The sequence below is a fragment of the Littorina saxatilis genome, linkage group LG7 (genome assembly GCF_037325665.1).
Source record: "Littorina saxatilis isolate snail1 linkage group LG7, US_GU_Lsax_2.0, whole genome shotgun sequence".
NCBI lineage: Eukaryota > Metazoa > Mollusca > Gastropoda > Littorinimorpha > Littorinidae > Littorina > Littorina saxatilis.
The window spans coordinates 12,347,517-12,374,668 of record NC_090251.1 but is presented as its reverse complement, the minus strand read 5'-3'; the positions used below and the strand labels follow the sequence as shown (position 1 = coordinate 12,374,668).

Sequence of the window (27,152 nt, the reverse complement as noted above, 5' to 3'; positions counted from 1 at the left end):
TTGGAATTCGTGGAGAAAATCGCCGAGGTCGTTGTGGTTCGAATTACTTCGTTCTTGTTCGGTCGATTTTTCGCGAATCATTCGTGGCAAACATCGTTGAGGCAAAATCGTAGTAACTCGTTGTGGTTCGCCAAAATATTCGTGATAGTGGGACCTTAGCTAAAGAAGGAATGAACTTGTTATTCTACCAAAACTGATGCTTTCAGTCTCGTTGAAGACTTCTGTCAGTTTGCTAGAAGTGTAGGTGGCTGTAACCTGATTTGTGCGACTCTGTGGTGATCCGAATTTCGTAGCAATCGGATAATAAAATATTGGATGAAATGAACCGAAATTAATCTAGAATGACGGGCGCAGTGGCGTAGTGGTAATTTAAGACATCGGCCTCCTAATCGGAAGGTCGTGAGTTCGAATCCCAGCCTCGGCCGCCTGATGGGTTAAGGGTGGACATTTTTCCGATCTCCCCGGTGAACTTATGTGCAGATCTGCTAGTGCTTTATCCCCCTTTGTGTGTACATGCAAGCACAAGGTCAAGTGCGCACGGAAAAGATCCTGTAATCAATGTCAGAGTTCGGTGGGTCATTAGAAACACGAAAATACCCAGCATGCTTCCCCCGAAATCGGCGTATGCTGCCTGAATGGCCGGGTAAAAACAGTCATACACGTAAAAACACACGCATGCAAAAACATGAGTGAACGTGGGAGTTTCAGCCCATGTACGAAGAAGAAGAAGAAGAAGAAGAAGAAGAAGAAGAAGAAGAAGAAGAAGAAGAAGAAGAAGAAGAAGAAGAAGAAGAAGAATCTGGAGTGGGAAATGTCTCTGACCTCCACGTTGTCTGTCCCGTGTACGGTGATACAGCGTTGGAAGCTGTGGTGAATAGAGTTGTCTCTGAACCACGACCCCTTCGCGTCGTCACACATGTGGAAATGCAGAGGGTAGCTGCCTGGAAAGTGATCTAGCTGTTGTTATTTACCACTCAACTGCCTTAGGACGGGTATACCCGTCATGCGCTTGTGCAGCCGCAGCGCCTTATAGACGGGTTTACCCGTCTTCTCCGTTCCGGGATTTTCCAGAAATGCTATGTCACTGCTGACACAAAAATAGCAGCCAATGGCTTGGTAGGATACCTCATTCTCATGAATAAACATAAATGGTGACGCTGTTTTGCGTCTGAAGGCTATTTTCGGCCTTGGCGACAGGGTAGGGGAGAGAAATCTCGACTCGTCTAAATGGCTAACGGTGACAGTCGACCGGGCCCTAGTAGGGAAAAACAAAGCTGGACTGACGCTACAGGCGGTGCAAATAATTATGGATACTGACAGGGGAAGGGGGAGATCTTCTTTCGAACGATTCGTTGGAAACAGGTAGATGATAGTGATTATAATCCTTTCTTGGAGCGAGCAAAACAGCCACCTGTGTTTTCCATGATTAGACACTAAAAACAGATTCTTGGTTCAATTTTCCTTAAAAATAACATAGGTTTTACTTACCTACCTACTGCCAGTTTGGAGCTAGAATTTTTTGTGAATTATTACACCCCGAACTCCAATATTCCCTGGCAGTCAGGAATGCACATACGAAAGTTTTGATTGGCAGCGAAAGGGTTTAACAATACACAAATGTACCATTCCTTTGTAGATCCGCACATTTTCTATGACACTCGTGAACCTTCCAGATAATAGGACCAGGAGTTCTAGCACTCACTTTGGTAAACACACTTGAAAGAGAGAGAGAGAGAGAGAGAGAGAGAGAGAGAGAGAGAGAGAGAGAGAGAGAGAGAGAGAGAGAGAGAGAGAGAGACAGACAGACAGACAGACAGACAGACAGACAGACAGAGACAGACAGAGACAGACAGAGAGACAGACACAGAGACAGAGAGACAAACAGAGAGACAGACAGACGATAAGAAAGAGACAGAGAGAGAGGGAGATTATGAAAAACTTTCTTCTCATGAAAGAAAATACAAAAATGTGTGCTTTTGAGTATTACGAGGGAAATTAGTCCACAAGTTCAGGTTGTATTACATCGCAAAATTTTGAACGCTTCGACTTCTAATATTCAACATATCCATTCAAACATGTTAGTTTACTCCTTTGCCAGATCTCTTTGCTTGGCTGCCTGCCTGTGTACGTGTCTGTGTCTCTCTCTTTGTGTCTGTCTGTGTCTTTGTCTCTGTACCTCTCTGTGTGTCTGTCTGTGTCTCTCTCTTTGTGTCTGTCTGTGTCTCTCTCTGTGTGTCTGTCTCTGTCTCTCTCTTTTTGTGTCTGTCTCTGTCTTTGTCTCTGTACCTCTCTGTGTGTCTGTCTGTGTCTCTCTCTGTGTGTCTGTCTGTGTCTCTCTCTGTGTGTCTGTCTGTGTCTCTCTCTTTGTGTCTGTCTGTGTCTCTCTCTGTGTGTCTGTCTGTGTCTCTCTCTTTGTGTCTGTCTGTGTCTCTCTCTCTTTGTGTCTGTCTGTGTCTTTGTCTCTGTACCTCTCTGTGTGTCTGTCTGTGTCTCTCTCTTTGTGTCTGTCTCTGTCTCTCTCTTTGTGTCTGTCTCTCTTTTTGTGTCTGTCTGTGTCTCTCTCTTTGTGTCTGTCTGTGTCTCTCTCTTTGTGTCTGTCTGTGTTTCTCTCTTTGTGTCTGTCTGTGTCTCTCTCTTTGTGTCTGTCTGTGTCTCTCTCTTTGTGTCTGTCTGTGTCTCTCTCTTTGTGTCTGTCTGTGTCTCTCTCTTTGTGTCTGTCTGTGTCTCTCTCTTTGTGTCTGTCTCTGTCTCTCTCTTTGTGTCTGTCTGTGTCTCTCTCTTTGTGTCTGTCTGTGTCTCTCTCTTTGTGTCTCTCTCTTTGTGTCTGTCTGTGTCTCTCTCTTTGTGTCTGTCTCTGTCTCTCTCTTTGTGTCTGTCTGTGTCTCTCTCTTTGTGTCTGTCTGTGTCTCTCTCTTTGTGTCTGTCTGTGTCTCTCTCTTTGTGTCTGTCTGTGTCTCTCTCTTTGTGTCTGTCTCTGTCTCTCTCTTTGTGTCTGTCTGTGTCTCTCTCTTTGTGTCTGTCTGTGTCTCTCTGTTTGTGTCTGTCTGTGTGTGTCTGTCTGTGTCTCTCTCCTTGTGTCTGTCTCTGTCTCTCTCTTTGTGTCTGTCTGTGTCTCTCTCTTTGTGTCTGTCTCTGTCTCTCTCTTTGTGTCTGTCTGTGTCTCTCTCTTTGTGTCTGTCTGTGTCTCTCTCTTTGTGTCTGTCTGTGTCTCTCTCTTTGTGTCTGTCTGTGTGTCTCTCTTTGTGTCTGTCTGTGTGTCTCTCTTTGTGTCTGTCTGTGTGTCTCTCTCTCTTTGTGTCTGTCTGTGTGTCTCTCTTTGTGTCTGTCTGTGTCTCTCTCTTTGTGTCTGTCTGTGTCTCTCTCTTTGTGTCTGTCTCTGTCTCTCTCTTTGTGTTTGTTTGTGTCTCTCACTTTGTGTCTGTCTCTGTCTCTCTCTTTTTGTCTGTCTGTGTCTCTCTCTTTGTGTCTGTCTGTGTCTCTCTCTCTTTGTGTCTGTCTGTGTCTCTCTCATTGTGTCTGTCTGTGTCTCTCTCTCTTTGTGTCTGTCTGTGTGTCTCTCTTTGTGTCTGTCTGTGTCTCTCTCTTTGTGTCTGTCTGTGTTTCTCTCTTTGTGTCTGTCTCTGTCTCTCTCTTTGTGTCTGTCTGTGTCTCTCTCTTTGTGTCTGTCTCTCTCTTTGTGTCTGTCTATGTGTCTCTCTTTGTGTCTGTCTGTGTGTCTCTCTTTCTGTGTCTGTCTGTGTCTCTCTCTTTGTCATGTGTCTGTCTGTGTGTCTCTCTTTGTGTCTGTCTGTGTGTCTCTCTTTGTGTCTGTCTATGTGTCTCTCTTTGTGTCTGTCTGTGTGTCTCTCTTTTTGTGTCTGTCTGTGTCTCTCTCTTTGTGTCTGTCTGTGTGTCTCTCTTTGTGTCTGTCTGTGTGTCTCTCTTTGTGTTTGTCTGTGTGTCTCTTTTTGTGTCTGTCTATGTGTCTCTCTTTATGTCTGTCTGTGTGTCTCTCTTTTTGTGTCTGTCTGTGTCTCTCTCTTTGTGTCTGTCTGTGTGTCTCTCTTTGTGTCTGTCTCTGTCTCTCTCTTTGTGTCTGTCTGTGTCTCTCTTTGCGTCTGTCTGTGTGTCTCTCTTTGTGTTTCTCTCTTTGTGTCTGTCTCTGTCTCTCTCTTTGTGTCTGTCTCTGTCTCTCTCTTTGTGTCTGTCTGTGTGTCTCTCTTTGTGTCTGTCTGTGTGTCTCTCTTTGTGTTTGTCTGTGTGTCTCTCTTTGTGTCTGTCTATGTGTCACTCTTTGTGTCTGTCTGTGTGTCTCTCTTTGTGTCTGTCTATGTGTCTCTCTTTGTGTCTGTCTGTGTCTCTCTCTTTGTGTCTGTCTGTGTCTCTCTCTTTGTGTCTGTCTGTGTCTCTCTTTTTGTGTCCGTCTCTGTCTCTCTCTTTGTGTCTGTCTGTGTCTCTCTCTTTGTCTCTGTCTCTCTCTTTGTGTCTGTCTGTGTCTCTCTCTCTTTGTGTCTGTCTGTGTCTCTCTCTTTGTGTCTGTCTGTGTCTCTCTCTTTGTGTCTGTCTGTGTCTCTCTCTTTGTGTCTGTCTCTGTCTCTCTCTTTTTGTGTCTGTCTCTGTCTCTCTCTTTGTGTCTGTCTGTGTCTCTCTCTTTGCGTCTGTCTGTGTGTCTCTCTTTGTGTCTGTCTGTGTGTCTCTCTTTGTGTCTGTCTGTGTGTCTCTCTTTGTGTCTGTCTGTGTTTCTCTCTTTGTGTCTGTCTGTGTGTCTCTCTTTTTGTCTGTCTGTGTGTCTCTCTTTGTGTCTGTCTATGTGTCTCTCTTTGTGTCTGTCTGTGTGTCTCTCTTTTTGTGTCTGTCTGTGTCTCTCTCTTTGTGTCTGTCTGTGTGTCTCTCTTTGTGTCTGTCTGTGTGTCTCTCTTTGTGTCTGTCTGTGTGTCTCTCTTTTTGTGTCTGTCTGTGTCTCTCTCTTTGTGTCTGTCTGTGTCTCTCTCTTTGTGTCTGTCTGTGTCTCTCTTTGTGTCTGTCTGTGTCTCTCTTTGTGTCTGTCTGTGTCTCTCTCTTTGTGTTTGTCTGTGTGTCTCTCTTTTTGTGTCTGTCTCTGTCTCTCTCTTTGTGTCTGTCTGTGTCTCTCTCTTTGTGTCTGTATGTGTCTCTCTTTTTGTGTCTGTCTGTGTCTCTCTCTTTGTGTCTGTATGTGTCTCTCTCTTTGTGTCTGTATGTGTCTCTCTTTTTGTGTCTGTCTGTGTCTCTCTCTTTGTGTCTGTCTGTGTCTCTCTCTTTGTGTCTGTATGTGTCTCTCTCTTTGTGTCTGTCTCTGTCTCTCTCTTTGTGTCTCTCTCTTTGTCTCTGTCTCTCGCTTTGTGTCTGTGTCTCTCTCTTTGTGTCTGTGTCTGTGTCTCTCTCTTTGAGTCTGTCTGTGTCTCTCTCTTTGAGTCTGTCTGTGTCTCTCTGTTTGTGTCTGTCTCTGTCTCTCTGTTTGTGTCTCTGTGTCTCTCTTTGTGTCTGTCTCTGTCTCTCTCTTTGTCTGTGTCTCTGTGTCTGTACCTCTCTCCAATACTTTAGAGAAGTCCCCTTCCAGACGCCTGAGAATGTGGATGAAAAAAGCTCAAAATGTATCTTCATAAATGTATGCCATAACTATGGTAATTACAGAGTTATCTCATATTATTTCTCTCTGTTTCCCAATTACCGTTTCCTTCTAGAAAAGGTCTTGACTTCTTCTTCTTCATCTTCTTCATCTTCTTTTTCTTCTTCTTCTTCTTCTTCTTCTTCTTCTTCTTCTTCTTCTTCTTCTTCTTCTTTGTCCTCGATCTGTTACGTTTATGGCCGTTTTTATCCCGCCATTCCAGCAGCCCTACGCCGCTTTCGGGGGAAGACCTTGACTTACCCAAGACCCCCTGCTGGCCCATATGGTAAAGTTCCGCGCCCTGAACGTGTGCTGATGCGTGACCCCTCAGTACCTGTGTAACATAGCACGAGATGAGTCAGGTTACAAAACAAACTGTATCCTGTCATGTTGGACTGTTTTTAGAGATTAGTCCCCGAGAAAAAGTAAAATACAATATGAAAGCTCATTTCAAACAGAATCGGCAGCGCTTTCAAACTTGACATGTTTCCTGTTGATGTATGTTCCAAAAAGGACCAAAGTTTTAATCGATCAGTCAGGGCACTCCTCTTGAATTTAACGAGAGGGATAATTTGGGACCCTATTCTTAATTTCTAGGAGACCGTTAATTTGGGACACTGTTCCTAATTTTCAGGAAATGGCTACTTTGGGATACTGTTCTTGAATTTTAGGAAAGGGCTACTTTGGGACACTGTTGTTGAATTCTACAAAAGAGCTACTTTGGGACACTGTTCTTGAATTTTAGAAAAAGGCTACTTTGGGACACTGTTCTTGAATTTTAGGAAAGAGCTACTTTGGGACACTGTTCTTGAATTTTAGAAAAAGGCTACTTTGGGACACTGTTGTTGAATTTTAGAAAAAGGCTACTTTGGGACACTGTTCTTGAATTTTAGGAAAGAGCTACTTTGGGACACTGTTGTTGAATTCTACGAAAGAGCTACTTTTGGACACTGTTGTTGAATTTTAGGGAAGGGCTACTGTGGGACACTGTTGTTGAATTCTACGAAAGAGCTACTTTGGGAAACTTGAATTTTAGGAAAGAGCTACTTTGGGACACTGTTCTGGAATTTTACTGCTCGACAAAGCGAAACACTAACCTTGATATGTCCGCCGAAAGTGTCGCCGCCGAATCGCTTGCAGCGTTTGATCCCGACCTTGTCCTTTGCGTAACACTCGTTCTCGACCACGCCCTCGATCACGATGTTACGGGACAGTAACGCCACTTCTGCCCTTTCGTCTACGTTGAGCGTGAAGTTGCCGTAGTGGGTGTAGTAAAATGTCTCTGGTACAAACAGAACAGAAATCAGATGGTAGAAAACACTGGGGCCCGGGTAGCTCAGGTGGTAGAGCACTGGACTTGTGATCCTAAGGTCGCAGGTTCGAATCCGGGCCCGGGACGGACACGGGTCAACCTTATGTGCAGACCCAGAGACGGTATACATGTCCCATCTCCGTGTCACCACAGTGGCACGTAAAAGACTTCGGTCATTCTGCGATAAGTGCAGATGGCTGATACCACCTAAACAAGCATACACTTGTGTATCTCATCTAAAGTTGGGTTAAAACCCGGGAACATGCCCCTAATGACTTTGCCGTGAGGGCGTAAACCTTGAATTTCTCATGGTACAAAACATTGATCCCCCAATCACGCCCTCTATCACGATGTTACGGGACAGTAACGCTACTTCTGCCCTTTTGTCCACGTTGAGCATGAAGTTAAAATCAAATCAAATCAAAAGAAATGACACAGTGCTAGTGTAGTACAATGGCTCTCTGTCAGTCAAATCCAATCCAATCAAATTAAATCAAATCAAATCTACTTAACCTACGGTAACTTGAATCTTTCCTAAGTCAAGGTTAAATTCTTAATCATAGTACAACTCGTGTGCCTCAATATGAACAGCTAAGATAAGTCAGTTTCACATTGTTCAATAATGTTGTCATACCCGAAGCGTTCAAATATCCTGCAAAGATCTGTGTCCGTCGAATTCGGTCGTCCCACCGCATGAATCCTCTCGGTGGACACATTTAAGACCTCCCCCCCCCCCCACCCGCATCTCACAAAGCCCAATTAAGACTTCCGCCTCTAGACACCCTGCATTATCAGATTTTCTACTCATAACATTACCCGCTATTACGAGCTAGTCGTGTGACAGAGAGTTTTCTTGCACACGAGACTGTAGATGTTTCACGACGGCTTTAGCCGGAGTGAAACAGCAGCAGTCGAGTGTGCAAGAACACTCTCTGTCACACGACTAGCTCGTAATGGCGATTATGTCTCACAGCTTCAACAGAGGAGAGAACAAACACATTTTGCGTACTCACGCTTGATAAACCTAAACACAGGAGCAGCCATTGTGGAGAGATCTACTTTTTGACGAAAGGGGCGGGGATATAGCTCAGTTGGTAGCGCGCTGGATTTGTATTCAGTTGGCCGCTGTCAGCGTGAGTTCGATCCCAGGTTCGGCGGAAATTTATTTCAGAGTCAACTTTGTGTGCAGACTCTCTTCGGTGTCCGAACCCTCCCCCCGTGTACACTACATTGGGTGTGCACGTTAAAGATCCCACGATTGACAAAAGGGTCTTTCCTGGCAAAATTGCTTAGGCACAGTTAATAATTGTCTACCTATACCCGTGTGACTTGGAATAATAGGCCGTGAAAGGTAAATATGCGCCGAAATGGCTGCAATCTACTGGCCGTATAAAATTTCATCTCACACGGCATCACTGCAGAGCGCCTAGAACTGTACCCACGGAATATGCGCGATATAAGCGTCATTGATTGATTGATTGAAAGTGAACGAACAACTATGAATGACGCCTCGGTATATGTGAATGACGTCACAGTCATCGTCACAGTCTGTATCTTTTGAAGCATTCCATTCTTCATGACGTCTTTCTGTGTCTGCATCCGCGAAATGTTTGTTCTTTCCGGGGTCTTTGTCATCTATGTTCAGAACTCTGTCCTTATAGTTTCAGACTAACAGGCCTCCTGAGCGAGCCACTTTCCAAGGGAAGCTAAACTCGCGTATGGAAACAGTACTGTAGTCTGGGATGCCGTTTTCAGTATTCTCAGCGTTGAAGAATGTGTAAAGAGAAGACACGACAACAGCAGGAGAAATAAAAGTCGTGTGTGCATTTTGGGGATTTTGGAGGGACGATTTCGAGTTTGAATCCGTTCTTGCACATGCTCCAAAGCGTATAACATACAATCTTGCACACGTTTGCTTTAGTAGTGGCAAAGAAGGAAAGTGTGTGACATATGTGTATGTCACACGCTTTCCTTCTTTGCCACTACTAAAGCAAACGTGTGAAAGATTGTATGTTACACGCTTTAGGAGCATGGCAAGAACGGATTCAAACTCAAAATCGTCCCTCCAAAAGCCAAAAAATGCACACACGACTTTTATTTCTCCTGCTGTTATCGTTTCTTCTCTTTACAAATTCTTCAACGCTCAGAATACTGAAAACGGCATCCCAGACGACCGTACTGTTTCCATACGCGAATATAGCTGCCCTTGGAAAGTGGCTCGCTCAGGAGGCCTGTTAGTCTGAATCTAGAAGGACAGAGTTCTGAACATAGATGACAAAGATTCCGGAAAGAACAAACATTTCGCGGATTCAGACACAGAAAGACGTCATGAAGAATGCGATGCTTCAAAAGATACAGACTGTGACGATGACTGTGACGTCATTCACATATACCGAGACGTCATTCACAGTTGTTCGGCCACTTCCGTCAAAAAGTAGATCTCTCCACAATGGCTGCTGCTGTGTTTAGGTTTGTCAAGCTTGAGTACACAACACGTGTTTGTTCTCTCCTCTGTTGAAGCTGTGAGACATAAATGCTATTCCGACTTGGTCGTGTGACAGAGTTTTCTTCCACACTCGATTAGCTGATGACAATCAACGTAATCTCGTGTGGAAGAAAACGTCTGTCACACGACCAAGTCGGAATAGCAGGTAACATTCACCTCCATCTTTAAGACTCCCTCTCTATTTTGAGTTATCCTAGATATCTAGCGGTCTTAAAAAAAGGAATTTTCATTGTAGATTTCAAAACGTAAAAGTAATGGACTCAGCAAAGTCTTACGGTTGACTCTGATCTGAGAGTCGCTGCATTCTCCATGACAGTGGATGACGTCACGTGTCTCCGCCAGGGCCCAGTCGTAGTCTGTAGAGGTCACCAGAATCTTGTCCCCTGGGAAGAGACACACTCGCATGTCATGTTTTCCTCTGGGGAACAATACCTTCACACTCGCATGTCATATTTTCCTCTGGGAAACAATACCTTCACACTCGCATGTCATATTTTCCTCTGGGGAACAATACCTTCACACTCGCATGTCATGTTTCCTCTCGGGAACAATACCTTCACACTCGCATGTCATGTTTTCCTCTGGGGAACAATACCTTCACACTCGCATGTCATGTTTCCTCTCGGGAACAATACCTTCACACTCGCATGTCATATTTTCCTCTGGGGAACAATACCTTCACACTCGCATGTCATATTTTCCTCTGGGGAACAATACCTTCACACTCGCATGTCATATTTTCCTCTGGGGAACAATACCTTCACACTCGCATGTCATGTTTCCTCTGGGGAACAATACCTTCACACTCGCGTGGCATGTTTCCTCTGGGGAACAATACTTTCACACTCGCATGTCATGTTTCCTATGGGGAACAATACTTTCACACTCGCATGTCATGTTTCCTCTGGGGAACAATACCTTCACACTCGCATGTCATGTTTCCTCTGGGGAACAATACCTTCACACTCGCATGTCATGTTTCCTCTGGGGAACAATACTTTCACACTCGCATGTCATGTTTCCTCTGGGGAACAATACCTTCACACTCGCATGTCATATTTTCCTCTGGGGAACAATACCTTCACTCTCGCATGTCATGTTTCCTCTGGGGAACAATACCTTCACACTCGCAAGACTTGTCATGTTTCCTCTGGGGAACAATACTTTCACACTCACATGTCATGTTTCCTCTAGTGAACAATACCTTCACACTCGCATGTCATGTTTCCTCTGGGGAACAATACTTTCACACTCACATGTCATGTTTCCTCTGGGGAACAATACCTTCACACTCGCATGTCATGTTTCCTCTGGGGAACAATACTTTCACACTCGCATGTCATGTTTCCTCTGGGGAACAATACCTTCACACTCGCATGTCATGTTTCCTCTGAGGAACAATACCTTCACACTCGCATGTCATGTTTCCTCTGGGGAACAATACTTTCACACTCGCATGTCATGTTTCCTCTGGGGAACAATACCTTCACACTCGCATGTCATATTTTCCTCTGGGGAACAATACCTTCACACTCGCATGTCATGTTTCCTCTGGGGAATAATACCTTCACACTCGCATGACTTGTCATGTTTCCTCTGGGGAACAATACTTTCACACTCACATGTCATGTTTCCTCTAGGGAACAATACCTTCACACTCGCAAGTCATGTTTCCTCTGGGGAACAATACCTTCACACTCACATGTCATGTTTCCTCTGGGGAACAATACCTTCACACTCGCATGTCATGTTTCCTCTGGGGAACAATACTTTCACACTCGCATGTCATGTTTCCTCTGGAGAACAATACCTTCACTCGCATGTCATGTTTCCTCTGGGGAACAATAACTTCACACTGGCATGTCATATTTTCCTCTGGGGAACAATACCTTCACACTCGCATGTCATATTTTCCTCTGGGGAACAATACCTTCACACTGGCATGTCATATTTTCCTCTGGGGAACAATACCTTCACACTCGCATGTCATGTTTTCCTCTGGGGAACAATAACTTCACACTGGCATGTCATATTTTCCTCTGGGGAACAATACCTTCACACTCGCATGTCATATTTTCCTCTGGGGAACAATACCTTCACACTCGCATGTCATATTTTCCTCTGGGGAACAATACCTTCACACTCGCATGTCATGTTTCCTCTCGGGAACAATTATACCTTCACACTCGCATGTCATGTTTTCCTCTGGGGAACAATACTTTTCTTCTCGTATAAAGGCCGTCTTTAAATGAGTCCGAAATTGACTTTGCCAAGACTTCGTGAAGTCTTTTTACCCAAACTTCAATGCCAAAGGGTCGTGCATCGAGCTCGGTGAAATCGACTTCGCCCAAGTAATATCAGGCTTCAAGGCTGTCCTTAGTTGAGCCCGAATTTGACTTTGCGAAGTCGGCTTCGCCCCCGTGGTTTAAGACTTCCCTTCCACTTGAATATATCCCAAAAATCGGCAGCCTGGCGGCTAGCTGTGCAACGTAAACTCTTGACTTCAGCTAACTTTGAAATCGACACCCTGGCTACTAGCTGTGCAACGTAAACTCTTGACTTCAGCTAACTTTGAAATCGACACCCTGGCTACTAGCTGTGCAGCGTAAACTCTTGACTTCAGCTAACTTTGAAATCGACACCCTGGCTACTAGCTGTGCAGCGTAAACTCTTGACTTCAGCTAACTTTGAAATCGACACCATGGCTACTAGCTGTGCAGCGTAAACTCTTGACTTCAGCTAACTTTGAAATCGACACCCTGGCTACTAGCTGTGCAACGTAAACTCTTGACTTCAGCTAACTTTGAAATCGACACCCTGGCTACTAGCTGTGCAGCGTAAACTCTTGACTTCAGCTAACTTTGAAATCGACACCCTGGCTACTAGCTGTGCAACGTAAACTCTTGACTTCAGCTAACTTTGAAATCGACACCCTGGCTGCAAGCTGTGCAGCGTAAACTCTTGACTTCAGCTAACTTTGAAATCGACAGCCTGGCTGCTAGCTGTGCAGCGTAAACTCTTGACTTCAGCTAACTTTGAAATCGGCAGCCTGGCTGCTAGCTGTGCAGCGTAAACTCTTAACTTCAGCTAACTTTGAAATCGACACCCTGGCTGCAAGCTGTGCAACGTAAACTCTTGACTTCAGCTAACTTTGAAATCGACACCCTGGCAACTAGCTGTGCAGCGTAAACTCTTGACTTCAGCTAACTTTGAAATCGACACCCTGGCTACTATACCGAGAGGCATAAATTCCGCAAACTGAACTTTAAAGAATGACAAAAAATCAACCCAGTGGTGAATGTTTTCAATGTTTGAATATTTTATTTATTGGCCATTTTAGTGTTTATAAACTTTCGCTTTATTGATTTTGAATAGAACATCATGAAATGACAATTTTTCAAAAAAAGTGACTGAGTCCAAGCGCAATGATTTCGGAAAACGTTCAGTGTTCAACACGTTCAATGCTTTGGCCAGCTCTAAGCATCCCAATCGCTTGCTGTCTCTCTCCTTCATCAAGTCGTGGCATGATTGCGATATCTGATACAGCCAAACAGCCAGTTGCATTTTATAGAGCCATACACTATCTTTTTTACGTTATTGTCTCCCGTTCAGCCCATTGTCTTTATTAGCACAGTGAGCTGTGGCTGGATCAGCAATACTGCAAAGCGCACGCTGACAGCGTGAAACATTTGCTCCGACACTCAAGATGTCAACTACAAATTACAGGTTCAATCTGATTTTCGTTTGAGAGCAAAATCGTTCAATGCACTATTTGCAGAATTTATGCCTTTCAGTATAGCTGTGCAACGTAAACTCTTAACTTCAGCTAACTTTCAAATCGACATGCACTATTTGCAGAATTTATGCCTTTCAGTATAGCTGTGCAACGTAAACTCTTAACTTCAGCTAACTTTCAAATCGACACCCTGGCTGCTAGCTGTGTAACGTAAACTCTTAACTTCAGCTAACTTTGAAATCGGCAGTAAAAACGGTTACAAGTCACAGCTTGTCCGAGACCGTGGCCCTAGTATCCTATTGATTGTGAAGATTCTTTATTGAAGCCAAACACAAAATGAAGGGTAAAATGCAAAGACATACATTAAAATGAGAGTTGTTCGAGGTTACGCGTACCACGTTCACGTATCGTGGTCAACGAGATGATGCAAACGAATTAAATGCGAACATTTCTATTGGCGGACAGTATAACTTAAACTGCTTTGGGACTGTACGGCACTCCACGCATACACCGACTCACAGAGACAGGCATACTGAGAAACACACGCACGCACGCAAGCACGTACACACACACACACACACACACACACACACACACACACACACACACACACACACACACACACATACACAAACGCTATGATGACTTACCAGGTAACCAGCCCCTCACCGTATCGGCCAATTCCAGAATGGGATAGGCAACATGCGTTGTCAGTACACGGAAAAACTGGTGGGTTGTCTTGGCACTCTTTGCAACCTGCACACCCACAACGTACTTGCTGGCAAACAATAGCAGAATGGAATACACTAGCTGAGCATGATGCAAAGAAGATCTGTCCGGCCTGGGCTCTGATCGAGTGTATGTGTGTATGTGCGTGCGTTCGCGAGCACGCGTGAGGTGTGTGTGTGTGTGTGTTTGTGAGTGTGTGTGTGTGTGTGTGTGCGTGTGTGTGAGTGTATGTGTGTGTGTCTATGAAATCTTGAACCGGTCACTTGAACTGGTGTGCACCAGATGCAGAGAGTTACCCGCTGTGTGGAAGGCAGCCGCTTGTTCTGATTGCTTAAAATTACAAACAAAACAAAATTCAACCAATCCGATCCCGTGGCTGGCTCCCTCACTGTTGGTAACTTCATCGTGCACATCCGCCCTGGTCACGGCAACCAATCAAACGATTGTGTAATAGCACTGCAGTAGCTTTCTTTTCATAACAAAGAATTCTTAAAAGCAGTCGAACACGGCAGGACGGATCAGCTGACAATTTCGTTTTTTCTCTCCTTTTCACATTTAGTCAAGTTTTAAATGTTTTAACATAGAGGGGGAATCGAGACGAGGGTCGTGGTGTGTGTGTGTGTGTGTATGTGTGTGTGTGTGTGTGTGTGTGTGTGTGTGTGTGTCTGTGTCTGTGTCTGTGTGTGTGTGTGTAGTAAGCGATTCAGAGTAAACTACTGAGCCGATCTTTATGACATTTTACATGAGAGTTCATGGGTATGATATCCTCAGAGGTGTTTTTCATTTTTTTGATAAATGTCTTTGATGACGTCATATCCGGCTTTTTGTAAAAGTTGAGGCGGCACTGTCACACCCTCATTTTTCAATCAAATTGATTGAAATTTTGGCCAAGCAATCTTCGACGAAGGCCGGACTTTGGTATTGCAATTCAGCTTGGAGGCTTAAAAGTTAATTGATGACTTTGGTCATTAAAAATGTGAAAATTGTAATTAAAATTATATTTTTATGAAACGATTCAAAAACAATTTCATCTTATTCTTTATCATTTTCTGATTCCAAAAACATATAAATATGTTATATATGGATTAAAAACAAGCTCTGAAAATTGAAAATATAAAATTTATGATCAAAATTAAATTTTCGCAATCAATTTAAAAACACTTTCATCTTAATTCTTGTCGGTTCCTGATTCCAAAAACATATAGATATGATATGTTTGGATTAAAAACACGCTCAGAAAGTTAAAAAGAATAGAGATAAAGAAAAGCGTACTATCCTTCTCAGCGGAACTACTACCCCGCTCTTCTGGATTGTCAATTTCACTGCCTTTGCCATGAGCGGTGGATTGACGATGCTACGAGTATACGGTCTTGCTGAAAAAATGCAGTGCGTTCAGTTTCATTCTGTGAGTTCGACAGCTTGACTAAATGTTGTATTTTCGCCTTACGCGACTTGTTTCCCCTTCACGTAAAACCGGTAAATTATAGGTCAACCTAAAATCCGATTATGTGCGATAATGCAATCCAAAATCCGGCACTGGCGCACAGACGTTGGAAGTCTGTCTTTTTCAGATTTATTCTACTGTCATAAAACCGCCATATACCCCCATTCCACACATCCGTTCTAGCTTCCGTTCCCAGCCGTCACTCCGATCAGACGCAGCGTCTGACCGTAGTGGCAACCGTCCTCAGGACGGCTGGGAACGGAAGCTAGAACGGATATGTGGATTAGGGGTATGACAATGCAGTGTGTGAGAGCGCTAACGTTGCGTTACCATTGCGTTAAGCTCAATTAACGATCCATGAGTTCCGTTACCGATGTGTTAAGGTTCCATTACCGTTCATTTGGAACGGGCGGGGAATGGCTACAATTTTGAACATACAGCCCGAACTCACCCATCCCAACCGTTCCTACCGTTCAAAGGAGTTCCGTTAACGTCCATTGGCGTTCCATTAAGGTCCCCTCCCGATCCCTCCCATTCCCGTGCCGTTCCTTGGTCGGTGCGGGAACGGGACCTAGAACGGATGTGTGGAATGGGGGTATTAGTTACGTTACCTGGAAATCCCGCTGTTTTTCCCAGAGAGGCAGTTGCAGATACTCCTCCTTCTGTTCAATGTACTTTGACTTTTGACCCTTGATCAGATGGTGCTCTTGGGTGGTATTCTTATTGCCTGCATCAAAACAAAACAAAATACCCGTCTCAACAGGAAGTTTAGTTTTGATGGTATTATGACATGTGATAAATAGGTTTTTACGCCGCCTTCATGTGGCGGTGTATAGGAATCGGTGAGTCCGTCTGTCTGTCTGTCTGTCTGTCTGTCTGTCTGTCTGTCTGTCTGTCTGTCTGTCTGTCTGTCTGTCTGTTTGTATGTCTGTCTTTAGTTCTGTATGCACTCTATACACTGGATCACTTACCTTTTCTTGTTGCATCTGTGCGTCTATCATAAAATGCACTTCTTTTATTTTAAAAGGCACACACCACACAGTTTGGATCACCATTTCAGATGTGGTAGAGGTTTGTGTATGGAAAAAGAGCATCCCTCCATTTGATCACATTCCAAAATTGAACAGCCTAGGTGCTCTCTGTGCATTGTCACATTTTTTTATGAATTCATTTCGTCTAAGCAAATACTGGCTTTTAAAGAAATTCATTCTGCAATAAATTCGAACTCATCACAGCAAGCGGTCAATATGTTGATTTTTGGCATTTGACCAAGTGGACCATGTGGCAAAAGCAGAGCAATACCCTTTAAATTGTATGGTCAGGAGGGAATAGCTGTCTCCCCCTTCGACAGAGGTGATGAGCTCACCACCCAGGTCGTTGATAATGACGTCATCCAGGGTGTAAAAATCCACCGCCTTTTTGCCCAGGCGACAGCACACAAATTAACCCTCGAATCCCCAAAGCATGCATCGCGATCAACTTTCTGTCCGGGATAGCTAAACCGTCAGAAAGAGGAAAGATCTTTTGGAATGCAGATAATAGTACACACTGTTACCTTTTTGCGTCAGGAGAGAATAACTGTCCTCCTTGCCGACTTTGGTAATGACGTCACCACCGAGGTCGTTGACAATGACGTCCTCCAAAGTGGCGAAATCGGCCTTCTTTTTGTTTCGGCAGCAAATCCCGTCGCCAACAGCGTACATGCCGATCACTTTGCCATTTGGAAGAGCTACATAGACACGAATATGGAAGTACGGTTATGTCTATAAAAAAAAAAACTAAAAAACCAATCACAGTTAGGCAAAATAACTACATCTGTCGAACTCAGAGAATGAAACTGAACGCAATGCATGTTTTCAACAAGTATCGTCAGTTTTGACATTTCTGAGCTTGTTTTTAATCCGAATATAACATATTTTTTGTTTTTGGAATCAGAAAATGAGGAAGAATACGTGGACATTATTTTTGATCGATATCTAAAACTTAAATTTTAATTACAATCTTCAGATTTTTAATGACCAAACTCATTATTATGTGTTAATCCTCCAAGCTGTAATACAATGCCAAAGTCGAAGATTGCTTGACCAAAATTTCAATCTATTTGGTCCTTCGTCCCGATTCCTTGTCTAGATGTTAAAACATTTAGTCAAAACTTGACGACTAAATGTAAAAAGCAATTAACAAATCTTTGAAATCAAAAGGCTACCCGAAATATGATAACAAAAGTAGATTTTAGGAAAAGAAGCTAGTTTGTGTTTTTTGTATTTTTTTTGCCACAGATATAGACACACAAAGAGTTTCGAGAGGAAGAAAGAAGAGGTAAATCTAACAATTATTAAAACAAGAAGGGCAAAGCCCATACGACTCACATGCTTGACCTTGACCTTGACCTTCAGGGTCAAGGTCAAATAACTAAACCTAGCAATGACATCATACACTAAGAACTGCTTTACACATTTTTCCTACCAAAATACATGTGGTCAAGGTCATCCAAGGTCATGCAACACAAAGCTGTTAATTCAAGACATAGGAAGTACAATGGTGCTTATTGGCTCTTTCTACCATGAGATATGGTCACTTTTAGTGGTTCACTACCTTATTTTGGTCACATTTCATAAGGGTCAAAGTGACCTTGACCTTGATCATATGTGACCAAATGTGTCTCATGATGAAAGCATAACATGTGCCCCACATAATTTTTAAGTTTGAAACAGTTATCTTCCATAGTTCAGGGTCAAGGTCACTTCAAAATATGTATACAATCCAACTTTGAAGAGCTCCTGTGACCTTGACCTTGAAGCAAGGTAAACCAAACTGGTATCAAAAGATGGGGCTTACTTTGCCCTATATATCATATATAGGTGAGGTATTCAATCTCAAAAACTTCAGAGAAAATGGGAAAAATGTGAAAAATAGCTGTTTTTTAGACAACATTTGTGGCCCCTGCGACCTTGACCTTGAAGCAAGGTCAAGATGCTATGTATGTTTTTTGGGGCCTTGTCATCATACACCATCTTGCCAAATTTGGTACTGAATAGTGTCCAAGAAATATCCAACGTTAAAGTTTTCCGGACGGCCGGACGGACGGGGGGGACGGACGGGGGGGACGGACGGACGAACGACTCGGGTGAGTACATAGACTCACTTTTGCTTCGCATGTGAGTCAATAAAAAGGATAACACACACACACACACACACACACACACACACACACACACACACACACATAACACACACAAAACACACACACATACACACACACACACACACACACACACACACACACACACACACACACACAACCTGAAATAATAGTCGGCACAAGAAATGTTAGCTTTAGCCAGCGGAAACTCCCAGGTTCTCATTTACAAACTCACTATTTATGAACATTATGAGAACAAAGTGGAATACTATACTACTCCAGGATGTTTGCTAGCCAATGGAATCTTCAAGATTTTTAACTTTTATACATAACATTCATGAACGATCCACCTCCACCTCCAAAAAAATAAAACAAAAACAACAACTATAACAGCACCAAAACCAACAACAACAAGAAATTCCTCCGAGATAGGAAAAACACCCCCGTCCTTACCATTCTCACTGCCACCAACTGAGAAGGCACTGCTAACAAGTGTGGTTAAAATAAGTTGATTGAGTGGACAAAGAGACAGGCGGAGAAAAAGACAAATCAATATAACTCTTTCTGTAACACCTACTGACCGCATTTTTTGTAAAAACCGTCTCATCTATATAATATAAAACATGCTCAGCACGTGTGGATTAAATAGAGCCGAATACCCGGCTTGAGTGGCGCACTGTACGCCGGCTTCGAACCATGGACCCGTCAAGCTTAGGTCCCTTCCAGACTCGTGGAATGGGAACAGCACGAACATGATTCAGGGGCCATAATGCCATTCCTGATCATATCATGTCGAGTCCCATACTTGTCGACGACGCCCTAGGTACCACATCACAAACAGAACTGTGCAATACACAGGTGTTTTGTACAGACACACTCAAACACACACACACACACACACAGAAGCCGTATATATATATCTATATCTATTGTATAAATATATAGAGATAGATGAGAGTGTATTTTTCGCGTGGCTATAAATTGATTCGACCTTTGCACTTTTACAGTGAGGACAACTTACGGGTCCAAGGAAAGCGTTCTGGACACTGCGATGACCTTCTAAAAATAGCCGGTAACAGAACGCCGGGAATATCCGTCCAAGGAAAGCGTTCTGGACACTGCGATGACCTTCTAAAAATAGCCGGTAACAGAACGCCGGGAATATCCGAAAAACCAAAATCCACCAATAACTCCCTCACCGTGTGTTTGACTGGTCCCAATTTTTGTAAGGACCGTCTCAGGAATGTATCGAACCTGTTCACCAAGTTTGGTGACGATCGGTCCGTTCATTCTTGAACTGTAGTTGATCCCCCCAAAAAACCAAAATCCACCAATAACTCCCTAACCGTGTGTTTGACTGGTCCCAATTTTTGTAAGGACCGTCTCAGGAATGTATCGAACCTGTTCACCAAGTTTGGTGACGATCGGTCCGTTCATTCTTGAACTGTAGTTGATCCCCCAAAAAACCAAAATCCACCATTAACTCCCTAACCGTGTGTTTGACTGGTCCCAATTTTTGTAAGGACCGTCTCAGGAATGTATAGAACCTGTTCACCAAGTTTGGTGACGATCGGTCCGTTCATTCTTGAGATCTACTTGCGAACACAAACAAACACACAAACAAACAAACAAACAAACAAACAAACAAACAAACAAACAAACACATCGACCGAAACCTATACACACCCCTATACCGGGGGTGTAAAGAACAAGTCGCGTAAGGCGAAAATACAACATTTAGTCGAGTAGCTGTCGAACTCACAGAATGAAACTGAACGCAATGCAACGCAGCAAGACCGTATACTCGTAGCATCGTCAGTCCACCGCTCACGGCATAGGCAGTGAAATTGACAAGAAGAGCGGGGTAGTAGTTGCGCTGGGAAGGATAGCACGCTTTTCTATACCTCTCTTGTTTTAACTTTCTGAGCGTGTTTTTAATCCAAACATATCATATCTATATGTTTTTGGAATCAGGAACCGACAAGGAATAAGATGAAAGTGTTTTTAAATTGATTTGGAAAATTTAATTTTGATAATAATTTTTATATATTTAATTTTCAGAGCTTGTTTTTAATCCGAATATAACATATTTATATGTTTTTTGGAATCAGCAAATGATGGAGAATAAGCTAAACGTAAATTTGGATCGTTTTATAAAAAACATTTTTTTTACAATTTTCAGATTTTTAATGACCAAAGTCATCAATGAATTTTTAAGCCACCACGCTGAAATGCAATACCGAAGTCCGGGCTTCGTCGAACATTACCCGACCAAAATTTCAACCAATTTGGTTGAAAAATGAGGGCGTGACAGTGCCGCCTCAACTTTCACGAAAAGCCGGATATGACGTCATCAAAGACATTTATCAAAAAAAAGGAAAAAACGTTCGGGGATTTCATACCCAGAAACTCTCATGTCAAATTTCATAAAGATCGGTCCAGTAGTTTAGTCTGAATCGCTCTACACATACACACAGACAGACACACACACACACACACACACGCACATACACCACGACCCTCGTCTCGATTCCCCCCTCTACGTTAAAACATTTAGTCAAAACTTGACTAAATGTAAAAAGTAGACTACAGCGAGAGCGTGAGCCCGCCAGCTTATTGTTCATTAACGCTGACAAAAACAGTTGAACACTAGATTTAACTATAATGTTAACTAGCCAAAGGAAGTAAGGTAGCTACGTCATATTCTGGGTATGCAACTCGCTATTTATGATGCAACACAACGTAAGAAGGTGATAAAAAACGCTCGCGCTGGACCCGAGTACTCTTCAGACATTCACACACACACACACACACACACACACACACACACACACACACACACACACACACACACACACACACAAACAGCAGAGACATAATGTATGTCTAGAGCTGCAAACAGTAACACTAACACATGTGCACAAAATGAATCGAACCCGGATCACTTTGGCCATAGACTCTCTCGTGCTCTCTGTCTCTCTTTCACCGAGACCAAACTCTGCATTGTAATTTCTTTGCCGAGACCATTTCCTATCCTTGGCATTCGATGTCAGTAATCCCACACGTTTTGGGCTTATTTTTGTGGGCCACAAACGCGAAAAGTGCCTCACAAATTTTTGGGCTTATTTTTGTGGGGCACATTTTGGTTTTGTGGGCCACAAACTGTATTTGTGGAGCATAAAATAAGGGGCACAAATTAAGCTTCATAAAAAATAAGGACAAATATTTGTGGGGCTTAAACAGTGTTTTTGGCCAAAAAAATGTTTTGGGCTCTTTTTTTTCCTCCTTATTTTGGACGTTGAGCGTGGTTTTCAGACCTACTGCGTTTCGGTTTTTAGTTAATGGCGGTCGAAGGCGATCTGTTTGGACAGAATCTCCAATGGCAAGAATGGTGTTTGCTAATGCGAGAGAATTGGGACGGGCGAACCTTTGCATATTAACCAGAGGTAAGTTTCCATGTTTCGTTTCATAACTGAGAGTGGGTTTATGGTAGTATGTGTTGCAACAGGTGTCATTTCGACTCACTCGATCCACTCTCGCAGTCATACGATTAAATAGAGTCAACAAGAAGTATAAGTTTCAGACGCCTGTTTATGTATAAACTCGCCACCTCCCTCGAGCCTTCACTCAAAATATGTTCCTTTTACGTTCTCAACACGTAAAAAACCCGTGGTCACTGACAAAATGCCAGTAGTATATAGAAAATTATAGTAACACGCTGATCCCGTGTAAATACAGTCAAATGAGAATGTTCTGTTCAAAAAAAGCTCTAGTTCATGCAGGTGTCAAACACCCCACGTTGTCACTACTCCAATGTAATCACAGATAAGAAAAGACAACGGTGGTCAACGGGGTGCGTAAGACATGGTGCACTTAGCTTTCTTTCTGTATGCTGGTTAGCCGGTATGCTGGTTAGCCGGGTTGCTGGTTAGCCGGTTCGCTGGTTAGCCGGTCTGCTGGTTAGCCGGTTTGCTGGTTCCAGCTCCAACGTCTGCAGCAAGCAGTGTCCCGCCAAAGGCAGCCGTGCAGCAGTTACAGGAAAACGAAACGAAGGCTGCAAACAGAAAGCATCGGTGCACTAAACATGTCAGCTACCCCTCACCCACCACCTTAAAACATGTCATCTTTAAATATCTCATCGAGCACGTGGGCCTGCACAAAACGGACTTTTTACAACAACAAAACAGCCATTTTCCGTCCTTCTCTCCCTATCTGCAAAAAACATATACAGATTAGTATTTTAGCGTCACAGAGAGTAAATTATGCGCTAACCTGGAAAGAACAACAGAGAGTATTTCATTCCACAAACACAGACTCGTCAAGAGCGTTAAATAATGATTTATTACCTCAAACAGCCTATGAGTGTAGTACTCTCATGGAAGCAAAATCCGCTTCCCCCCTGGAACGGCCTCTGTTCGTCAACAGTGACAACAACATCCAGAACCCCTTGTCGAATCCTTATGCGAAAGCCATCGCACGACGAAGGAATGTTGACGACTTGTCCTCAGCAAAACATATGGCAGTCAGAAAGAAATAACTAGTGGAAGTTCCCCTAGAGTGCCGAATACAATATTCGGTGAAAAACCATCATACTCTAGAAACTGTAAATTAGATCCTTTCCCTTCTGCCGCTGGGTGTCAAGTGCCCCGTCCTTGTGTCTCTGTCAGACAACCTAGCCAAAAACACGTGACTGACCTTGTCACAAAACCAGTCCAGCTATACACAATTCTGCCTGCCGAGCAGAAAAAAGACACGAGAAACTCAATCCCTGAAAATCCCGTGTGCGCTGTCAGCGAAAAACCGTCAGCCCTATGACAGCAAAAAACCCCACTGTGAAACTCGTGCGCTACAAAACATCCGTGCTGGTTGAGCACTGTCAGCAAACTCTGCTGTAGCCCAATATCACGCACAGGCGCTTTCTATCATAATTGACCAAGAACAGGCACTCCACCGAGTGGCACTTTCTTGGTCTCTGTCACCCGATCGTGACACTGTCAGTGTCACTGTGACTGTCAGTCCACAGGCGCAAGGTATCGTTCACTGAACCAACACGTAGTTGCCCTGTACAGGGATTTTCTCATTAATTTGAAGAAGAAGATTATCACTACCACGTTTTTGCAACCTCTTTTTAAGGTGCATGATCATAATATTTTATAAATTCTTTTTGTTTTTAAAGATTGAGTCTAACTTGAAATACTCAAATAGGTAACCTTCTGATCGGCCGTTCCCAATTATTTTACTTGCAGGTTGGCATCAATCAGAAGAGAGCTAGAGATAGTATGTTCAACTTCAAGGTCTCCTCTCAGCTGAAAAAGCCAACCGATTGCTGCATGATCTTGAGGCTGTCACTGACAGAAGTAAAATATTTGATGCCACTGCCGCAAATCAGGTAAGAGTAAGGCCTAAAAAAAAAATAGGTGTGGTTACGGTAACCCGACCTACCCTATTTTTAGGGGCCGATCCTATAACTTTTTATTACATTTGTCAACAACAACAAAAAAACGAGTGCAAAAAACGCAATGAAAGCGAAAGCGCCCGAGTCGCACACTTATTTCCCTGTCAAGTAGGTTTAATTTGTACACATTAGAAAAAAAAGTTTTAAAAAAAAAGTGATTGCCTACCTACCTACCCTATTTTTTGGGGCTATGTTACCGTAACCACACCTATTATTTTTTTTGGCCTAAGGCGAAGAGGTTTTATTATGTACAACTGTCAGTGTTATGATGTACAGTGTGTTTTTTCCTTCCCCTCCCTTACATTCTCAAGTTCTGGTCAGAATAACTCATATGGAGGTGTGTGTGTGACTGTGAGCAAGACTGGAAGAGTGTTTTCATTTTATTTTTATAATTCATGTTCAGGGATAATAATAAAATAATGAACACCTAAGAGTCCAAACCACAGAACTGCTCGAATCTCTTAGCTTTATTTCACCAGTAAGATGATCATGCAGTTCCTCCAGTATTAGAATCATTTTTAATACTAGAAGCGCATGACTTTCAGTGTGTACCTTTAAGTTTAATAAAGTACAATGTATTGCTGTAAACAGTCACTCACTCACTCACTGTCAGGATATATCTCATTCTCAGTGAAACTGTGTGTCAAGTTCTATTATTTTTTTCCTTTGTGCTCTACACACATGCATACATGTTATACATACATATATATACATGTTATGTAATATGCATGTATATATATATGCATAATGCACACATCAACTTGTCTACATTGTATGTCTGTCACTCTATCAGTCTATGTGAACAGATTCAGTTCACTGATTCAGTCAAAACTTCACTAAATGTAAAAGGACTTATAAAATTTTATATTCTAGAAAGATATCAATGCCACTGTCCACAGTATCATAAGAATCAAGCGTTAATGTTGGTTTGGTCGTCTGTTGTCGTTTTTTGTTGTTGTTGTTTTATGGGGGAGGGTGCAGTGTGTAAATTCATCTGGTTCTGTGGACAGTGTGTTTGTTGTTCCTCCACATAGCTAAATATCATACTGCATGTAGCTCCTAGTACTACTTGTCCTGTCAACTGTTTTAAATTTGTTGCTCAGAGGAATGTTACTTCAGCCAATATTATATATTACAGGTTGGCATCGATCCGGCACAGTGGAAGAAGCAGATTGATTCCTTCATGATCGGGAGGCTGTCAAGACTCAAATGGGAAATATTTCATGCTAATGGCAATTCAGGTAAGAGTTCTGCTACATGATCATATTGTGTTTTATGCTCCCTCTCAGTCTCAAGTTCTGGTTACATTCTGACTGTTGGTGTGTGTTTGTGTGTGAGAACCGAAGTGTGTTTGTGTGTGTGTGTGTGTGTGTTTGATTTTCCCTGGCCAGTCAGGAGAGCTGCCAGACATTAATAGTAATAATACCTGCAGATTTTTCTAGCCCTGCAGATTGATGTTACAGACCTTTGCTTTGCTTTTTGAATTTGATAGCAAGCGCTGACAGGGAATGTGTCTTCTATATTTCATATTAAAAAGTAGGCATTGGAACTTGTCTATCAGGGAATTAGAATGTTTACGCTCTTGGCATTTATGTGGGTTTAGTGTGTGTGTGTGTGTGTGTCAGTTACAAACACAATTTACTCCTTACTCATACTTAAAACTTGTTCTTGTCATTGTGTTTGAATTTAAGATCAGTTCCTTTGTCATTCATTTGTCAGTAGGGACAGAAGATGACGAAGACCTGGCCAGTGAATGTGGATGAAAAGCAGTGCTATCCAGGTCCAGCTGTGATCGATGGGGAAACTACAGCAACAGCGGCAGTAAATGTCCACTCAGTATTGGTTGTACTGAGCTTTACAACTTGTTGCTATTGTAAATTTGTGTCAATGTTTTAAAGGCCCACTACGCCTCATTTAAAAAGTTGTCCTCACCTTTAACATGGGATAAGACCATCCCTCCACTTGGTCACAGACCAAAAATCAACACTTTGACTGCTTTCTGTAGTGAGGTAGATGTTTTGGTGGTTGCGGTGAATTTATTTTTTCTTTCGAAGAAGCTGTACCTGAATGTATTCTTTAAAAAGATACCACTCTGCATAGAGAGCCTTGAGGCAGTTCATTTTTGGTATGCAACTATTAGTGCCCGTATGGTCTTATTTCATTTAAAAGCCTCGGGGATGTCGTCAGGCGTCCGACATAGACGGATTGAAAGGCTCAGATGTCTGATTGACATAGCCGCATGGCGGTCAGATGTGATCATGTCCTATCGTTTTGAACTGAGCGCTGTCATTGTCCTATAAGAACTCTATTCCTTCGGACAGCGCACTATTCTATATTTTTCTCTCAAGATACACATTTTCAAAAAGCGACCGAGCACTCTCGCGTATTTGTGCACTGAAGTTGTGCAGTGCGGATCTTGTGTTTTCGGGAATTCCAAACCGTTTGTGATATGGGCTGTTTGGGCACACCTGTCTGCAGCACATTAAAGTTAGGAGTACGGGAGACAACTCCAACTGACCATAAGTCTTGCATCTGCTTTTGGTTTCAGTTCAAGACATTTTGACGAAGCGCATTGAATTATGCCACCGAAATAAAACTAAGGCCTGTCCACTTACAAAAATTGCTCGGTCAAAGTACAGTAAATCTTACATTTTGTTAAGGAAATGTGCGGCAGTAAAATTGAATTTGGAGAATACATGGAATAACCTGGTTTTCTGGGAAGTGACATAAAAATAAATAGAACAATTGTGAATACTTCTTCTTCTTCTTCTGTGTTTGTGGGCTGAAACTCCCACGTACACTCATGTTTTTGTACGAGTGGATTTTTACCTGTATGACCGTTTTTACCCCGCCATTTAGGCAGCCATACGCCGCTATTGTTATTGTTATTATTGTGAATACTGATCGACATAGAGTGCCGTTGCTATGGAAACAGTCGTTACATTGGATTTCTAGGAAACAGTTTAACAGCGACATAATACATCAGAAATTCCTAATATTTGGCACAAAGATGCACATGTATCGTATCAACAATCATATTGAACGATTTTTTTACAACAGACTACAGTTGAATTTTGATATCTTTTGTCATAAGAATGAACGAATTTCCCACTGCATATTCATTACAATACCCCCCGCGGGTTAGGGGGAGTCCCATATTGGTTGGGACGAGAAAGAATTTACCTGATGCTCCCCAGCATGTCGTAAGAGGCGACTAACGGTT

General features: G+C 42.9%; 3 protein-coding genes and 1 long non-coding RNA gene across 6 annotated transcripts in view; 1 reads left to right on the top strand and 3 right to left on the bottom strand.

Annotated features, from left to right (window-relative positions):
• The window catches only part of LOC138970714 (uncharacterized), a 302,337-nt gene that overhangs the window by 39,410 nt on the left and 235,775 nt on the right, over positions 1 to 27,152 (bottom strand). The window lies entirely within an intron of this gene.
• The window catches only part of LOC138970709 (uncharacterized), a 383,958-nt gene that overhangs the window by 211,359 nt on the left and 145,447 nt on the right, over positions 1 to 27,152 (bottom strand). The gene's annotated exons all lie outside the window — the stretch shown is intronic.
• The window catches only part of LOC138970704 (cell surface hyaluronidase-like), a 204,843-nt gene that overhangs the window by 42,627 nt on the left and 135,064 nt on the right, over positions 1 to 27,152 (bottom strand). For all 3 annotated transcript variants that reach the window (XM_070343187.1, XM_070343186.1, XM_070343188.1), the window contains exons 6-12: positions 16,888 to 17,061; positions 15,944 to 16,059; positions 13,810 to 13,915; positions 9,699 to 9,806; positions 6,703 to 6,887; positions 5,867 to 5,939; positions 823 to 941 (exon numbers count right to left, since the gene is read on the bottom strand). In XM_070343187.1, coding sequence (XP_070199288.1) covers positions 823 to 941; positions 5,867 to 5,939; positions 6,703 to 6,887; positions 9,699 to 9,806; positions 13,810 to 13,915; positions 15,944 to 16,059; positions 16,888 to 17,061 — 881 coding nt within the window. The remainder of the gene's footprint in view (positions 1 to 822; positions 942 to 5,866; positions 5,940 to 6,702; positions 6,888 to 9,698; positions 9,807 to 13,809; positions 13,916 to 15,943; positions 16,060 to 16,887; positions 17,062 to 27,152) is intronic.
• LOC138970701 (uncharacterized) lies at positions 23,646 to 26,148 on the top strand. Its single transcript, XR_011457049.1, has 3 exons — positions 23,646 to 23,863; positions 25,068 to 25,170; positions 25,649 to 26,148. It is a non-coding gene; the product is annotated as an uncharacterized lncRNA (long non-coding RNA).